At 46.2% G+C, this 19,245-nt stretch overlaps 1 protein-coding gene across 2 annotated transcripts in view; it reads right to left on the reverse strand.

Annotated features, from left to right (window-relative positions):
* Positions 1–19,245, reverse strand: part of Eif4e3 (eukaryotic translation initiation factor 4E family member 3) — a 142,368-nt gene that overhangs the window by 51,620 nt on the left and 71,503 nt on the right. For both annotated transcript variants that reach the window (XR_003836917.1, XM_029478358.1), the window contains exon 7: positions 19,105–19,166. Coding sequence is in view for 1 of the 2 variants with exons in the window: in XM_029478358.1 (XP_029334218.1) it covers positions 19,105–19,166 (62 nt within the window). In the remaining variant the exon portion in view is untranslated. The remainder of the gene's footprint in view (positions 1–19,104; positions 19,167–19,245) is intronic.

The raw sequence follows: 19,245 nt of genomic DNA on the forward strand, positions 1-19,245 counted from the left end.
CCCCGCCCCCCACCCCCACCCCCCACCCCTTGGAGACTTACCTTTGCTGACCTTTCCCCTTCCTTTCGGGGAGGCTGGTCCTGCTGCTGTCCCTTCACTGAGAATGCCCTCTCTTCCTCTGTCACCCCTCACATTTGGAGGGGCGTTCCTGGCCCCCATAGTCCTACCATCTTTCGCTGAGTATGTTTGTATGTCTGTTATTTACCCCCAGTTCCCCTTAACCAGAAGAATAGGATCAGAGACTCCCAACACAGCACAGCGCTATCTGAACTGACTGTACCCATTAGGAATTCTTCAAGTGCAGACGGTCTCTTCAGAGTGACTGTTTACAAATGCAGAAGGGAAATTATGGGTTGCCTCACCCCCACCCCACCTCCTAACACGGATGGGGTTTCATTGCCACTCTGATTGCAATTTCTCCGTTTACCACCCCAAAGAACTGATTTTCCTAATATCCATCCTGCAGACTCCATCTGGGATCCCCCAACCAAGCTGTGTGCTTCTGCCTCTCTCGCACACAGGAATTATAAAAAGTCTTCAGTGGGAATGGCAAGGAGGTCAGACCCACCCAGGACTGAGCTAGAAATAGAAAGAGACTGGACAGGGAAGGCTTGATGGACAGGCATCATGAAGGGATGCTGTTCTTCCCTGATGCCTGCCCGTGGGTACAGACCACTGTGGGGAAGCCAAGTTGAAGCCCTCAGAAAGCCAGAAGCCAGCGGCATCTACTATGATCACAATTACCCCATGATGTTCCTGTTTCTCAGGATTTACTATCCTTCCAAGCTTTCGGCCCAGTGTCTTGTGTGAACAGAGAACCAGATGGGAGTTTTGGGGGCTAAAATGGATACACCAATTATTTATAGATTCGGACTAAAAATCATGTGAACCGCCTTCTGTGGAGTCCCATCTTCTGAGAACAGACTTGAAATAGGCATAGTTGTGGAAAGTCTCAGAATCATTTAGAATAATCCTCAACATGATATTGCAAGTAGGGAATGGTGGAATTAAGCCGAAAGAATTTTAGGAGCCCCTTCAAAAGACAAGGGCAGAATTTTAGAACTACCTTTTAGAACTCTCTAGAAGGACACCCCAGGGGCTCAATTTTATATTCTGTTGGTTTGGGTTTTAGTGATGTTGTCTTTAGATTGTTTTTTTTTTGTTGTTGTTGTTTTGTTTTGTTTTTTTTTCCTGGCTGGAAAGACCTTTAAAACTCAACATGGCTGCTTGCAAAGTGAGGTGTTGCCAGCTTGGGAATGGAAGGAGATTGTCGCTGGTGCCTTACACTCAACATTTATGCCAAGGATGAGAACATTTTTTAAGAAGACTTTCTGTTATTAATTAGCTCAATACAGGGCTGTGGGTTGCTAAGAGGAGTTGTTCTTAACCCCCCCCCCCTTTAACACTGACATCTTGTTGTTGTTGTTATTATTGTTGTTTTTGCTTGTTTGTTTTGGTGGCTAGGAGCAAATTGTGATATTTCTCACAAAATCTTTTCCGTTGCCAGTGAAACTTAGCATCTCGCCTTCCCGGCTTCCTATCAGCCTCATACAGACCACTGGAGTCTCACATCTTGCTAAGGAAGGGTAGCCTAGTTGAAAGCTTGGCCAGCTTGTCTCAGGTCATCCCCATGAGAACACCACACCCCGAGCCCTGGAAGCTCCTGGGGCTGCAGATTTGGCTGTGTCAGAGCTGAGATTGGCTTCTTCTAAAATCTTTCTTAAACCTAACCCTCCAGAAATACCTAGAGGAGGGCTGTGGCCATGAAAATTGTTCTCAGTGAAGCTTACATTTTCATAGCCCCCAAAAAACCCATTTAACAGAGTCTGAAAGGTTTTTGCTTTCTTCTTCTTTTAACACACAAAACGTCCTAGAAGTTATGGACATAATCAGACTGCTGGCTGTACCGCGCTCACTGCCCTAGAAGTGATGGACATAATCAGACTGCTGGCTGTACCGCGCTCACTGCCCTAGAAGTTATGGACATAATCAGACTGCTGGCTGTACCGCGCTCACTGCGGTTTTCCTTTGTCCGAACACACTCCTTAGTCCACAGCTACCTAAATGCCTTAGGATGGAAGGACGATTTTTGTTAATGTGTTTTGTGGTGCTAGGAATAGAATCCAGGGCCTCACACATGCGAGCCAACAGCTTTACCGCTGAACTCTATCCCTCTATCCCCAGCCTGATGTTATCAAATACAACCTCTTTTAAAAATGTTTCAGGCTGGGATAGAGAGATTGAGTTCACTGGTTTCTGGGGTTCCCCAGGGCTTCCCAGGCACGTGTGTTCGTGTGTATGTGTGTGTGTGTGTGTGTGTGTGTGTGTGTGTGTGTGTGTGAGTGCCTGCACATGTTCATGGGGCCAGGCACAGAGCTTGCTTCCACCCTGTCCACTCTCTATGATGTTGATAATGGCAGCCGAAAGAAATGCATTTTGTAAAACTTACAGCAAAGTCAGGCTTCAGCAAGATCAGTAAAGTGCTCACTACGCCAACATGAGAAACAGAGGCCACTTAAAAGCCTAGGTATGGTGGTGCTTACAATACCAGCATTGGGGAGGTAGAGACAGGAGGATCTGTGGGGATCAGTGGGGATCAGTAGCCAGCTCCTCACCAAATCAGTGAGCCCCAGGTCCCACTGAGGGACCCTGTCTCCAAATATCAGGTAGATAGCTCCTGAGGAAAGATAACAAAGTTGACTTTTGGCCACTTGAGCACACATGTACACACCCACATATGGATGTGTGCACACACACTAAACAAGACAATAAACCACAATAAACTAACCCCTGGGTTTGGATATCACTCCCTATGAAGTTTGCTTTTCAGTCAATTGCCTAAAATGAAAGCCATCTCTATTTGAATATTTCTATATAGTTGTATGGGTAAAAACATCTTTCCTCTGAGTTTTAAATCTTTTGCCCCATGAGTACTTTCCACCATCATGGCGTTGTGGAGCCATGGTGGGTGGGTGTGTTCCCTGCCTCTTCTTCATGCTTCTACAGAATTCCTTGGATCGTCCTGGGCCAGCCAGCAGAGGTGATCTACAGCATGTGGATAATGGATGGGGCCCGTGGTATTTCCTTGTTTATAAAAATAAATCACCCTGCAAACTTTTACTATGTTCCACATAAGATGGAGGCACATCAGCACTTGCTATGTTTTCCTCTCCTGAGCTGGCTTGGCGGGGTGCCTTGGGCTGCAAAGAACAGCCAAAGGTTGCCAAGCAGGGCTGCTTGGTTCTTTGCCCATTCCTTTAGGGGTTGTAAACATCCTGCCCTGGAAACCTTCACCAACCTGTAGCTAGAAACCTCCCTGGTGTGGTGGAGCTGGTGTGAGGAGCTGTGGGGTGGGGGTTGGAATCCATGAGTCACTCACTGTGGGGAGGTTGGGAGCGGGGGTCCTGCTGGATCCGAAGGAGCTTAGGTGCTACCCTCAAACAGAAAGACATTGCTTAGGAGTGAAGTACAGGGGCTGGGCAGATGGCTCAACGGTTAAGAACACTGACTGCTCTTCTAGAGGTTCTGAGTTCAGTTCCAAGCAACCACATGGTGGCTTATAACCTTCCGTAATGGAATCTGATTTCCTCTCTTCTGGTGTGTGTGTGAAGACAGCTACAGTGCACTCATATACATATCTTAAAAAAAATAAAGTAAAAAGGAGTGAAGTGCAAAGGAAGGCCAAAGATGTTTGACCCCCCCAGGCCCATGCTGTGAGATACTATCAGCATGCCATCTCCCATGGACTGGGCTTCCATTCGCTCCACTGTGGGCACATTGCGACCCCACCATGCACTCTCTAGGACAGATTAGACAATTTGTTTCATCCTTGGTATTTTTCATTTATTAAAAGAGTCAAAACCCCTTTAAATCGGGTGCGGTGGAGCATGACAGTAATCCTAACACGCAGGAGACTGAGGCAGGAAGGCTGTAAAATCAAAGCCAGCCTAGAATACACAGAGTGTTCCTGTCTCAGAAAACAAAATCAAAGGCCAGCAGCAAGACAGGCTGGCAAGACTCAGTGGGTAAAGCCAACTGCTGCCAAGCCTGATGACCTGGGTTTGCGTCCTAGGGCCCGCCCAAGTTGTTCTCTGACCTCCCACACCAAGCACTGTAGCATGCACCTGCAGAACACACACAAACACACACACAATACAATACAATACAATACAATACAATACATTACAATATAAAAACAAAACAAAAAAACCAACCCATGCACAGCAAGTTTTCATAACATATAGTAGAAACAGGTGCCGAGTCCTCCAGGGCAAAGGCTGGAGGTGCCAAGTCATAGTTTTATGACAGCTTTACACAGCTCTTGTGTACAGAAAAGGACTACACAGCGTGCCGTGCCCGTTCTCCATGTAAGTAAACTGAAGTTCGTTAAGGTTATATAACAAGGGTGAAACGATGCTACAGGACCAGGATGTGGATCTAGGCTCTGTGAACTTACAAACCCTTCTCTGCCAAGCAGGATGTGTCAGGGAAAGAATCACAGGAGCCTATTTAACGACATCACAAAGGAGCTTCCCTCCCACTGCATGTCACTCCATCACACAGATGTCAGATGTCAGGGCGGGCTCAGTGTGAATGCCACCCTTGAGGTTTCATTAAGAGGCAAGCGTGCGCTCCGTGGTGGATAGGAAGGTTTTAATTATGCCATCAGAGTTCATCCACAGAAATGCATGTTCCCACTTCTGAAGGAGTAGCCCGGTGTCATATGCAGGATGGAGTGGGCCAGGGGTGTAGCCTAGCCTCTTAAGTCAGCATGACACTATTTTTAGGTCCGGGTGCTCTCAACAGTGAACTGGAACCGTGCAGACTCTGAGGACAGGAAGGGAATGGAATGTGGGAGAAAATTCAAAACCAAATTTCCTATCACTCACGTTCTGGTTTTTGTTTTAAAAGGTTTACTTTTTGTTTATGTATATGCAGGTGTATCTCTGCATGTGAGTCTCTGTGTGGGCTTTGCCCGTGCAGGCCAGAAGATGTAGATTTCTTTACTTTTTACTATGTTTATGTATGTGCATCTCTGCATGTGTGGGCATGCAAGTGTGTGGATGCTCATGGAGACCAAAAGAGGTCAGAACTCCTGAAACTGGAGTTCTAGGCAGTTGTGAGCCATCCAACATGGCCCTGGGGACTGGACTCCAGTTTTCTGCAAGAGCTGCAACATTCTTCCTTTAAAATATCCTATCCAGAACGGGTGTGGTGGCATGCACTTTCAATTCCAGTGTGCTTAGGAGACAGAGGCAGGCAGAACTCCATGAGGTCAAGGCCAGCCTGGTCTATATAGTGAGTTCCACAACAGCCAAGGTTATGTAGAGAGAGACCCTGTCTCAATACACACGCACACACACACACACACACACACACACACACACACACTATCCTGTCAAGGTAGGGGTTGGGAAATGGTCTGGTTGACATTTGTCATCTGAGTATGGGGTCCTGAGTTCAGATGCCCAGTATAATAAGCAAAATGTTCTACTACTGTGTGATTGTAAGACAGGAGGGTCCCAGGGCTTTCTGTTCAGCCAGCCTAGCTGAATCGGTGAGTTGTAAGTTTAAGGAGAGACCTTGCCTCATAAAATAAGCTAGACAATGATTGAAAAAGCTACTTGATGTCGATCTCTGATCTCCATATCTAAGGTGTGCTTGCATACACACATGATCACACATAGACACACACACACACACAGAGAGAGAGAGAGAGAGAGAGAGAGAGAGAGAGAGAGAGAGAGAAACAGAGATAGAGAGAAGGTGGGGAGAGAATGTGTCTTAGAAGGTAGAATATATTAAAGACAACAATGCCCCCCATTGGACATTTAATTTTCATGTTGTAGTCTCAGCACCGATCCTATATTGTACCCTCTAAGACAGTCTACTGATTCTACATGTTGCTTCTCTATTAGCTATGAACATTTGAGTATAAAATAGTGACCAGGAGTAAGAGTGGGTTTCTATAGGAGTAGAGAATAAGGCAGTCAAGTTTTGTAGAGAAGAACAGGAATAAACAGAGACCTTACTTGGAGTGACCAGAGTATAGCGAATTCCAAAGATGGCCTAGGACATGGCACTGGAAATGTGGCCTGTTAGGTCCTTAGGGTGCAGCCCTGCATTGTGAGCAGATGCCCAGGCACCGTCTTTGCTATTGGAACAGTCCTGTTGTGGGACCCTGGCTTTGCTCACACTGGTGAATGGGGGTTATATGGAGGTGGTACGAGCTGAAAACCAAGCTGTAAGACATAGGAAGGTACCTAAGGGTTGACTTATATCGTTATCCTGAAGAATTGGTTGGAGGTGGGGGCAGCAACAATATACACAGCACAACAGCTATCTGTGGGCAGAAGGTGAAGCAAGACAAAAAGGATTGTGGGTGAGGAAGGGAATGTTTGAGAAGGAAGGATTTAGGGAGGGAGCAACCGAAGGTAACATTGTCAGTGCACACAGGGGTACAGGGGCTGAGTGAGTGGCAGGAGAGCAGGGAAGCCACTCTGGAAGGTCAAAGGCTTGTGGAGAGAACATCTTCTCAGACAACCAAGGACTCTGGGTAGGAGAGAGCACCATGCAAACAGAGTAGCCCAGATGTTAAGAGTCAGGAACCTCAGCTTGGAGCCTCCCCTCCACTCAACAGCACCTAACCCCTTCAGATACCAAACACAGGCCTCTACACAGAAGACGCGGGGCTCCCTTGAGGTGCCGTGAGGAAGCAGTAAGAATTATCTGCCCCTGGGATGAGTGGGTAGTGATTATCAGACAGCTCTCAAGGCTCTGAAAGCAAGGGTTCTTTGCAGTCTTTGGAAACCGAGGCATTAGTGCTTGGTGGTAAACAGTCCCAGGTAGTGATCGGCCATACAGGCTTCATCCAGACCCAGGGGTTGTTTTGGTACAAGCCAAAGAGGGGCTTCAGCTTGCAGCTCCTGGGGGCCCCACACCTGCAGCCCCTGACCTGCCAGTTCCCTACCATGTTCATTCCAGCATCCAGCCAGGGGAGGTGGATATGGCTGTCTCGTCAACTTGTGAGTTTTCCACAAGTACCAGCTGGTCTCCACTTAATTGCCCCTACAGAGATTTTCATAAATACTTTTAAATATTATAATTATTATTGTTGTCTTCCTTTGTTCTTCTTGATGGCACCTCTCCACCAAGCAGCCCAAAGAACTATTCTGAAATTATCCAATTCATCTTTATAAAATCCCCGTGAGGACGGTGGGTGGTAGTTTCTCTAAGTTTGGGAAGGAGAGAGAAGGAGAAGAATGAGGCTAAAGCTACTGAACCCCAAGTGGCAAGTGGGAACCCTTGTTTTCCCCAGTGTATCTTGGGGTCATCCTGGACACATCACTATCTAGGGACCATGTCCTAAGGCAAGCTCTATTCAGATCATGCTGTCACATACATGAGCTAGTAAAAAGTCTCTGGCCTTCCTAGATTTCAACCTCCCCATCTGACAAGAGCTGAAGATACCTCCAGGAGGCATGCAGACAGGACTGCTTAGCTCCTTAGGGACACTGTAAACACCAGCTGGCTCTCTTTCTCAAGCTCTCCCTCACCATCAACCCATTGTCCAATGGACTCTTTTGCAATTTTATACATAAGACAGTTTTATGCAGTGATGTAGAAATGCCTCGTTTTGGCACAGAGGGAACAAGAAGATCCGGGCTTAGGAGATAGGCAGCCTGTTTCAGACCATGGGTCCAACACTTTTGAAATGTGACAGTCTCTCACAGGTCACTGAACCATTCCCAGCCCATTTCCTCACTAGCAAGATTGTAACAAGGAGTTGGCGAGATAGCACAAAAAGAAGGTCTGGAGTAAGTCTGGTTACTTCCTAAGTAACCAGAGATTGGATAAGATAGTGAAGCTGGGGTCGAGATTCCTGTATTGAATCCTGCCAGTTCACCTTGGACAAATCACTTCATCTTTCTGGGTGAGGAAGGTTCCTATGAGGATTAATACACATAGTTTATAGCAAGATCAAGTCGTTATTAATTGTATTTTAATCACTGTGTAATTCTTTGCTTCTATTTTGTCCTGGGCAGCCCCGAGGCACCACAATAGTTACTCCAGTTGTGCGTGGGCACCATGCAGAGAGGGACATGGCTCAGTACAGGGCCACTTTGTCCACAGGAACCTGGAAGGAATGTCCCCTGGCTTGGAGCGCTCTCACTAGGGTGCCAATGAGTGCTGTGATTTCCCACTATAGGGCTCAGGGATCTAGGAACTGCCCCTCCCCACTTTGCCCGGACACTTTTCCTGCAAAACCCAGATATTAGTTATTCTAACAGCAATGACAGTTTAGAGAAGCAACTTGAAAGTTTGGGGGGGGGGTCAGTCTAATATGGCTGTGGAGTCGTGGTAGTTATAGCAACTCATTAGGAACTTGCCCCGGGGTTGGAGACCAAGCGTCAAATACGTGAGCCTGCGAGGGACACTTCACACTCAAAACTATAGAAAGCAAAACCCAATATTTTTAGAAAGACCATGTGAGCTATCGTTTGGAAGCTCTTCGGTGCTGCACGCATGGGAAATGCTGTCCGCTCAAAGCATACCCGTGAACATGAGACGCATACAAAGACCTGCATGTCCGTATGAACAAGGGACAACAGAACACTTCTCTCCATGTGGGCTTCTGGTTTTCTTTCCTTTGAATTGTAGGGAAAAGAAAAAAAAAAGAAAAGAAAAATGTAAAGGCTCTTAGTTTGGGTAGAAAAAACGAAGAGAGAAATGAAGGCGCTTTAATTTCCGGTGGTGCCAGGCTACAGTTCCGGCTGCACCAGCAGCTGCTGTAACACTAAACCAAACAAACAACCCAGCCACCAGCAACACAGAAACTCTGGATGGCTCTCTGCTGCAGTCTTCTGTGGATACTTCAAAGCCTGGAGACTCTGCAGATGTGGTGTGTTTCGCTCTCCAGCAAACACATGCAAAAGCCAGTGAGAGAGGGGGCTGGGTCCTCCCAAAAGGAAAGTAATGGGGGCAGAAGATGGCTTGAAATCTGAGCCCTAAGCACACTGGCTATTTCTCAGACACAAGGCACCCATTCCCTGCCCAGGTCTAAGTCTGCACCTCCCTCCAGTGTTTATAAGAAGGTAGCATTTCTGGAGGTCTAGCTGGTGAATAATCAACACCAAATTTAACTTTTAAAAAAAAAGTTATACTAGAGAACCCATCCTGGCCAGATTCCCCTGAGAGCTGTTTCTTTCCTCTTCATAAGGCTGCTCCTCCATGGGGTGGGGCTATGGTGAGCCGGGACTTAGGCAACCAGCCAATTCTTACACTCGTGTTTCTTTTATCCTTGTACAACACTGTCTACAAAACTACACACACGATTGGAGTCTGGGGAGCTGGCAGAGCATGCCCGAAGGATCCATCCATCCGTCCAGCACAGTTTCCTTAGGCATTAGACAGAATAATACCAAGGCAGGGATCCCAAGCTGAGGGTGCTGAGCCTGGTGACCCCCAGAGTGGAGCTCCTTCACCCTGGGTCAAAAACCCTTTGTGGTTTGTTTTTGTTTTTTGTTTGTTTGTTTGTTTTGTTTTTTTGTTTTTTTGTTTTTTTGTTTTTTTGTTTTTTCTTTTTTGAGAGTTTTAGTAGAGTTTGGGAGTATCATTTGTAACAAAGTATTGTTATAGTAACTATGTTCACAGTGACCTTCCCTTAATGTTAACCCCTAATGTTACAAGTTAGCAATTTGTGATTTACAAAACTCTTATATTAAAAAAAAATCAAGTGGAAAAATTCAACTATGGAATAAATTGAATTCTGAAAATAAAAGTAGAGTACAGAATACAGAGATGTGTTTCTTAGGCAGAGGCAAAATTATAGCTGGGTATGGAGAAGGGAGGTGGCTGAGAGACAGGGTGGTATACACTTGTGACCTTGAACAAGTATCCCCTCTCTAGCCTGAACTACAGAGGTCTTCTGACCTCTTTCCAAGTGGACTCTGAATAATTCAAAGGTAGAATTAGGAAGCCCCAGGTAGACAAGGGTAAGTGAGGGTTGGCCAGGAGCTGCAGATGCTCTGAGAAAGGGCCATTTGCTGAGCTTATGCAGAGAGCAGTGGGATCCTGTAACACAGGTCTTCTAGAAGACCAACTTCAGCTGGGTCTTAGAAACCTATCATGGCAGCCCTGGGAGAAAGAAGGTGGGAGAAAAGGACTGAAGGGGCTCCAGCCACTGCCCTGAGAGAGCTCACTCCCTAATGCACTTGGCCATCCAAGGGCTGTTTGTTCAATGCAAACCTTTTAGTGTGTCACCAGAGTGCTGCTGTCTTTGGTACTCCTAAGGCCCTGCCACCCAGACCCCAGGGATGGCTTACATACAGTGCTGCTGAGGACATCCAGGAAGACACCGACAGGAGGCACTAGAGAAGTGACTCCCAAAGAACCCGATGTTCTTGGAGCTTTATTTACCTATCCTGTTAAAAAATGGAGCTGAGCATTGCCACAGCTGCTAAAAATAGGCCCTTGTCACCTATTGTGAACTTCTCACAATGCAAGTAGGAAAAATCGGAGATAGGAAATCTGTCACTTCTAACAGGATCTGCTTTTTAAAAAAACCTGTACTGTCACAGATAAATACATTCTGTTCTCCAACAGTTCAGCCTTTGAACTAATTACATGTATTTATCTGCAACACATGTGATTTTTAAAAGTTTAAAACTAAATAAAATAGCCACACCAAGGGGCTCTGAAGACTTGTTAGAACCGGGTCACGGCAGAGTCAGAAGTCATTGATACCTCTAGCACCAGACAACATTCCCATTGCCTTAGGTCTGAGGAATCCTGACACGCATCAGTCTTAGTTCTTTCGTTTTGATTGACATCCTAGGGCCACTGAGCCTCCCCAAGCCTATTTAGCAGAACAAAAAAAAAAAAGTGGGGGCACTTCCATTTTTCTAGTCTTGGAATCTGACACATACTCAAGGGCAAGTAAAAATGTCTCCTGGCAAGGACTCCTAATGCACAGCTCTGCCACATGGGCACAGGAATCAGAGGCAGTCCTGCAGGACAGAGTCCAATAGTGACAGGACTCCCCCAGGGGAAAGCCATCAACCCCCAGTGAAGCTTCTTTGGGGTTAACAGTTCCCTGAACTCTGGTGGAGAGATGAAGAACGTGCCCTTACAAGGTGCCAGCTGACCTCACTTCTCACAGGGACTCTTTGTCTCTTGCCATGTGGACCCCAGACAGCATTCTGGGTGTGTAGAAGACACCCCTCCACTCCCCATCAGGAATCATGATGGCTACCTTTCCCAGCAAACAGCATCTTAAACATACTGAAGAGATGGGTGTTGCTAACAAAACTATGTCTGCAGTCTCACCTGGGCAAGGCAGCCAGCCCATCTCTACTTCATCCTAGTCTCCACCACCCCCACCCCCTTTGTCTTTAGTGTTTCCTCTGTGTCTTTTGCCTCACCCTGGCCTTTCCATGTCTTCACATAATTACAAAACTTGTTGCTTCCTATGAATATTTTGGATTTAAAAAACAAATTATTCTGATATAGCCCAGGTTGGCCTTGAACTTTTAGACCTCCTCTCTCAGTCTGCACAGTGCAGAAATTCCAACGACACGGATCACAACAGCCTAGGGATTGATTTTAACATTTAGGGGAGTGGGGGAAGGCTGGGAGTAGATGAGGTATTAGTTATGGTTATTGTTTGTGATTGAGAAAACAAGTGTGTATTACTTTTGTCCTTTACAAAATGGACTTTTGTAGAAATAAGTGTCTGTGGCCGAGTGGGGATGTGAGGTGTGTGGGGGGGCATAGTAATCTAGGCTCTGCTTTAGAATATGAGTTTAAAAATAACTAGTCAAGTAGCTAACACTGTGGTAGCAAGGCTTTGATGCTTAGGTCTGCACGGTCAGCTCAGAGCTGCTGGTTTTAGTTAATGCCGCTCACCTTCCATGATGGTGGCATTGCGTGTGCCTCCTACAGACAGGCAAACTGAGGCCTGGAAGGCCAGGCAGCACACCCTGGGTCACAGAGCATTACAAGATAGGGTTCTGGTGTGGAGTGGGAGAAGCTGATCTCTCCAGTCAAAACTCAGAGCTCCTCTCACCTATGGGTGGGTTTCTCAAAGCAAATCTCGGAGGAGCCTGGGGAAACGCTGGTTCTTCTGTTCAGTACCAACCAGCATCTGTGAAGGGCACTTGAATAAGCAGGAGCGTGACCAAGGCCCGGGAACCATATACCCAGGACCTCACTGACCACACTGACATAACATAGGGGCCATGGCAGAAGACATAGGAAAACCCAGGCCCCCTACATTGTAAGAAGTGATGGGGATACTCCCATTAGAGAGTGCAGAACAGGCTTGTTGTGGGAGGTTCTTGGCTCTCCCCAGGGTCTCCCTAAGGGCACACAGGTGGAGATCCAGGCCAGGGCTCCTGGAGAGACCACGGAGCTGGATGGCCAGAACACAGAGCACACATGTCAGAGAACCAGGCAAGATGGTGCTGGAGGAGTTAGTTCACAGGGCGAGGGAGGCAGAACTCCGTGTATTTTGCTCTTTGTTTGGATCTAAAACACAGCTTTAAGTTATTAAGTATGCTGGAATAGCACAAACATTTTGGGCACTGCTAGCAGGAGCAGAAAGATACTTGGGGAAAGATGTTCAAGATAAATGTCAGGAATGAGAAGTGTCAGGTCCTTGTGACATCATTGCCTCCTTCAGAGTCCTCAGCAATCCCTGGGGGAACCCCTGTGGACCTGGCCTGTGTCTGCAGCTGGCAATGGTTTGGCTGCCCTCAAGTCGGTCCTATATAACAGGAACCCACTGTTATATAGACCTGTGCATTCTACCTGCTCATGAAAGGGAACATTTATAGAACCTTACTGAGGTGTGCTATGAAGGTAGAAACCCCTCTTGTAACTCTTTTGGGGGAAAGGGCATAAGGCACCCCCAGAACAGTCAGGGGACCATTTTCTGCGCAGCAGCAATTCTTCTAAATATAGAACACAGAGCCATCACACAGGAGGCAAGAGATGTCCTTGGATGCTCCACAGAACAGGCGGATGACAAAGCTGCTAAGAGGGTTTTGCGCAGAAATCCTGTGCTCCCCGATTTAGCAGAAGGCTCCCTCTGCTCCCTCACGTGAGTGGGCTGCGAAGCAGACCTGCAGTGGTTGCATTGTGAAGCTTGCCACTTCACCTTGTCCCAGGCCTGCCTTCACAGGTACATAAATAATTCCCTGGACTCCAGGAGTTTCTTTTTTTTTAACCCCCATGGAAGTAAATTTACTTATCCAAACTTGAGCTATCTCTAACATTTGCCAGATCTCCCGGGCCGACTTTTTTTCTTTTTTTAAAATTCATCTTCACGGGCAGGAACATAAAAGGGGGCGATCCATAAACATTTCAGATGCTTAATATACTGCTTCCTCTAGGTTGCTCGAAGCGGAAACGCAGCTCTTGAGACAAGGTGGGCATCTCTCAAAGTCATCAGGAGGGCTCGCCGTGCACTTGGCCACAGCTGAAATGTGTTTTAATAAGGCTCCTCTCCTTTACAAGCCCCTCTGCCTTTCAGCCTCCTCCCTCGGCCCAGGCAGGGAGGAAGATGGCTCTCAGATATCCTTTTGTTTCTCTAATCGGAGCCAGAAGGGCCGTATTGACTTTCGGCCCGTGGGGAGTTGTAGCTCTTTAGTACCTATCTCATCCAAGAAATCAAGTTTGATTAATTTGTCATCAAGCAAAATGTGTGATCCGCTCAGAGCCAAGCCTTTGAAGAGGAAGGATGCAGTTGGGCTGGAAGCCCAGGTCAGGAGGCGAATCAGCGTTGGTGTCCCATGGAATAAGCGCATCTAGGCACAAGGGCATGCTCCTGCTAACAATGCTGCTTTTACTTTCAAAACCATTTAGCATTCCGATTGGGCTCCTCCCTGGCAAAGGCTCCCTTTTGTTGTCTTTGTTAAAGTGATCAGGGCTACAGGGCAAGGAAGTCCTAGTGAATGTTGAGCCACTCCACAAAGCACTGGGATGGTATAGGGTGTGGCCTCCCGCCAATCTTAAAAGCCCGTGAGAGAGGGAGAGCTATTGGGCTGAGCTGAGAATATGGAAGGGGTCTCTGGCTGGGTCACGGGGCAGAGGCTCATTTACGATGCTCTGGTCTTGTTAACCTGCACTTAGTGGAGTGCCTGATTTGCTGGCAACGCACAAGACAGTGGCCCTGAGCTATTTAAGCCTTAGACTCAGTGTCACATTTCTTGTGCAGATGCTATGCATGGTTTAGAAGGAGTTACACGGCCTTTAAAAATTACAGAGTTAGCCATCGTGCGACATTCCACAATGCCAGAACCCGGAAGTTAACATGCTGGTGCATGGGCCTCTTCATGACGGTTACTCCTCAGGTGTGTGCACAAAGACCTAGTGAATTAGGGAGCAAAGTCAGGGGGCTTGCTTGGCTTTTCAAGAGATCTGGGAAGTGGCAACAAATTACAAACAGCCTTTGTGGTTACTGACCCCAGTGTCTAAACTGTATTAGAGGATTTTAGAATAATAATGAGCCTAGAGGAGACACTCAGCTTTAGAAAGCTAAGGATATTTTGAGTTGAAAACCAAAGCAAATTTTGTTTCTGACAACATTCAAACACTTCAATGAGTCTGTACTAAGTCAGGTCTGTGGAACGCGAAGATATTTGAGTTAATTTCTTCCTCTCCTTAGGGTCTAGTGGCTTTTTTGTTTGTTTGTTTGTTTTTTGTTTTTCAAGACCAGGATTTCTCTGTGTAGCTCTGGTTGTCCTGGAACTCACTCTGCAGACCAGGCTGGCCTTGAACGCAGAGATCCACCTACCTCTGCCTCCTGAATACTGGGAGTTAAAGGCGTGTGCCGCCACCACCTAGCTTGTGGGTCTATTTTCATGCCATTTCTCACATGTCCTAAGTTCTAAGCTCCGTGGAACAGACAGGATTTGCTGTTTGTGTTTACAGCTTCTGGTCCTAGCACAGTGCAGCTGGGCAGCAATCACTTGATGAGGGAATGAGTCAATATAGCATACAGAAATGTGCCACAGTAATGCCCGTCAGATGTCCCTTCCGCTGTCAGGGACTAAGACAGATGCATGTGAGAGCCTGGGGGTAGATGACTCAGTCGGTAAGATGCTTGCTGTGCATGCTCTCAGACCTCAGTTCAATCTCCCCGACACACAATAAAAAGCAACATGGAGTAGTAGTACATGTTGGGACACAGCAACTGGCAGGCTCATGGGGGCTCAGTGGCTAGCCTTGTGGACCAGGGAAGGATCCTATCTCAAAAGGAGCCTCGACATGCACATATATGCATCCCCACACATACATATACAATAACAGGAATAATAATAACCTTCACACAATCCAAAGAACCCTCTCGACTGTCCATCAGTTACCTCACAGTTATATGCTTGGGGGCCTATAATTCACAGTGGAACACAAGGGACTTACATTTCACCAAGAATTTGTTCAGCTTAGAAGACATTTATACACCAACCTTCCTCTGCATATTCCCAAGAAATGCCAATAATATTATTGAAAAACAATTAATTGTCAAGTTCACTGATATTTTAAACTCCCTCATGGCAAATCAACTTGGAAAGCAGATTCACAGAATCCACCAAAGGGGACAATTGGTTTTTTTCCCTGAATGGCATGAGTTGGTACACAGATCAGTACAGAAGCAGAGCACAGGTTTGTCTAGAAAACTGCCAGCAAAGACTCTCTGGTATCCTAACCAGGTGAGCAGGGTCAGCACCTCAAGTGTCAAGAGAGCAAGTGTCCTTGTGTCAGCCATTGGGGACACACTCAGAGAAGCGCCTTCTGCTAATTCCTACCAAGAGCTGAGTCCCAGCTGCATCCCCCTGTGCTATTTGTTTCTAAGCAGCTGACTGGTCCCTCCTAAGGATGAGGATGCAGTGACTCAGAGCTGTTGAGTAATTTGCTCTAGGCACCAGCTAACAGGATTTCAACCCAACAATTAAGCTCCCTGACTGTTCACAACCAAGGTCAAGTTGTGCATCCCAGGTGGGTTCCACTCAGAGTCTCCTACAATCAATCACTTTCCTGCCGGGTAACAAGACAAACTGCTAAAATTATAATCAGGAGCCCGGTACTCTGGTCAAGAAATCAAGTCATGGCATCTCTGTTCTTCTTTCTAGTCTCTGAGAGAAGCGCTCACAAACAGAAACAGCTAAAGGTCACCAGTAAACAGAGGAAGAGGGAGTTGTGCCTGATCCATCTGTGCTGGGATAATCCAGTGCTGGCCGTGAATACGTTTAAGGGCCTCCACACTACGGCAGTAATTCTTTTTCACCTGCCATCCACAGCAGTCAAACGTGTGATTCTTGTACATTCTTTTGGGAAGAGTGTTAGGCATGTGCGCCTACAGATTGGGCACTCAATAAGTGAGACAGAAAAGCAAGCTTCAAATGGAAGTGTTTTTAATTCCCCGTTAAAACCTTGAGAAAATAAGCAAGTGCGGAGAGGGGGCCGGGGATGGAGACTATTTTCAAGACGGATCTGCTCACAGGATCAGTTGCAAAAGCAGGTGGGAAAATGGATGCTTTTTTTTGGGGGGGGGGTGGTGGATGAGGCATCAAAGTGAAAGCTGGGACTCTGGCTTTCAGGCAGGAGGTTTGGGGATCCAGTTGTGACCCTTCCACAAGCTGCCTGTGCGACTTTAAGCAGACAGTCACTCCATGTCTCTGGGCCATTGCCTCATCTGTAATGTGAATATTTTGGATGAGGCCCGCAACTCTTCCATTATATTAAAGCTACAGATTTAAAAAGGAGGAGGAGGAAGAACAGCAGGAATGGGAACAGGAGGAGGAGGAGGAGGAGGAGGAGGAGGAGGAGGAGGAGAAGGAGAAGGAGAAGGAGAAGGAGAAGAAGAAGAAGAAGAAGAAGAAGAAGAAGTAGTAGTAGTAGTAGTAGTAGTGAGGCCATAAGGAATCTCAAACTTCTTGCCTTTTGAAATCTTCAATGTTCTTCAAGGTCCTGGCTTTAGAACAGGCTAGAGCCACAGTAACTTGGGAGAGTCATGAAGATGGACTCCCCCTGTCTGACCTTGGGCAAGGTCCTCACCTGTCTTAACCTTCACTCCCACATACAAAAACTGGGAGTGATAGCAAGGGGACACCTCCTATGTGCTTCAATGGCATGCCAGTCCTCATGGGTAAATACTCTTTACCGCCACTCTCTACGTGAGCACATGAACACAGCCATCGCTATAGCTAAAGCACGCTGAACTTTGCCCAGACATTGACTCACAGGGTCAGCCAGGATTTACAAGACACAAGCAGAATTTTGTGTGCATTGTCAAAAAGAATGCCATAGAGTCAACCTCCTAGAAGTTGCTCTTTGAAGTCCATAAATCTCTGCTAGCATTTTTTACCCTATTATGCTGTGGGTTTTATTTTATTTTATGTTTTTAGAAGAAGACACATTTTTACAAAGCAGCATCTTGTCTTTTGTGACTGAGGTACTTTGGGGATATAGCTTCCAGAGGGAGGCCACCTTCACCCCCATCATTCCTTAGTATGAAAGGAGGATCACGTTAAACCTTGCTCTGGGTCCAAACTTTACAGAATCCTGTAGGCGCGGTAAAACAAATGGTTTCAGTTCCCTGAGCTGCACAGGAAATTGGGGAGTAGGAGCCCTGTCCACATCCTCACCATGGGGAGGGGTACAGAGTCAACCACGCCATCTGTACAAACTGTGCAGAGTCCAACATGCTTACGGTTAGAAAGGCTTATGATTTACGCTTGCTAGTTAAATATGCTTATGATTTAAACTTATTTTCTCTGGCAAGGAATAAGCTAGTCAGCACCGTGGCCTAGGCAGATGATGGGAAATAGAAATATATTTCAATGATATATATATTTGAACTTGCTGAGCCTTGTAAAAAGCTACTGTTTTCTTTTCTTCCTCTAACAAAAGACCTATCAGCTTGTAGAATTCCAGAAATTTTTTTAATTTTTTATTTTTTTTAGTGCCTTCACTAGTGAAGGCACTTGAAAGTTTCTTTTGTCTTCTTTTCCTAACAGTAATCATCACACAGAAAGAGTCACCGAGGAAGAAAAGGTATGTGCACACAGTTTTGACCCCGAGAGCTCCCTGTATGTGAGGTGGCAAGGCAAAACTTCTAACCAAACAATGAACAGCAAGTTCCCAAAAGTGCCCACTAGATGATAAAGAAACAGAACCTGCTCCGTCACGGCGAGCAGACTCCAGTATGAGGAGGCACTAGGAGATTTCACAGCCTCAATGTTATGCCCTGCCTCTCGCAGATTTCATTAAATTTGCTGTGTTAAAATGAATTGGGTTTCACGTACATAAGCTTGAACTGCCTGCTTGTAAGTGAGACAAGAAACTATAGAGATGAATGGAAGACACATCAGTTTTCTGGAGTTTCTGTTTGTTCTGAAGGGATGTGTTATGCAACCAGAATGGAAGAATCAGTGCATTTTGCTTGGTGAGGTGGGGAAACTTTAGGTAAACGTTGGCACCCAAAGAGAAGTAATGGACTTAGTGTACTTAAGCAGTTCTAAATAAAAGGTTAAAAAAAGAATTTGAATATGCAAAATGTTTTCCACGGGGCCAAAACGAGTCCTATAGCAACTGCATTCATTCCATAAATCAGAAACGAGAAGTCACATAGAACCCACTACCCACCAGGCGCTGTGGAGGCGCTCCACACATAGCAGAGCCGTTTAGTAGGAAGTTGGGCTGTGCCTTGTGGAGGATTATGACAACCACCACACACACACACACACACGGGGTGGGGGGGAGAGAGATATGCAATTAAGATAAAGATAATAAAACTGCATGAGATTTTAACCCCAGAAGATGAAAGTATTTTGTTTGTTTGTTTGAAGTCACAAGAACCCAAGTCCTGAGCAGGCATTAGTGGCAACAGATGAGCAAAGACCTCAAAGCCGAGTCTTGAGAGACGGTAACTCTTAAGCACACGCTACATTTTTTTTTTCTTGAAAAAAAGAAGGAATGCAATAAAGTCTCAGCAATGGAGTCCCAGATGCAAGAGCAGCGAAGACTCTGGGATGAATAAACATTGTACCAAACATATAAATCACTACAGTTTTGAGTGAGAAGAATAGAGGCTCGACTTACCTTACGGCTGCAAAAGGCTGGAAATAAAAGTACTGGCTTAGAGAAGCAACGTTCACATGTATCTGTACATCAAACACACAGAGATATAAAATCAAAACATAACTAGAGCAGAAAAAGTTTTTCAGTCTGACCTTAAAAATA

Source organism: Mus caroli, chromosome 6, assembly GCF_900094665.2.
Source record: "Mus caroli chromosome 6, CAROLI_EIJ_v1.1, whole genome shotgun sequence".
NCBI classification, from domain to species: Eukaryota; Metazoa; Chordata; class Mammalia; order Rodentia; family Muridae; genus Mus; species Mus caroli.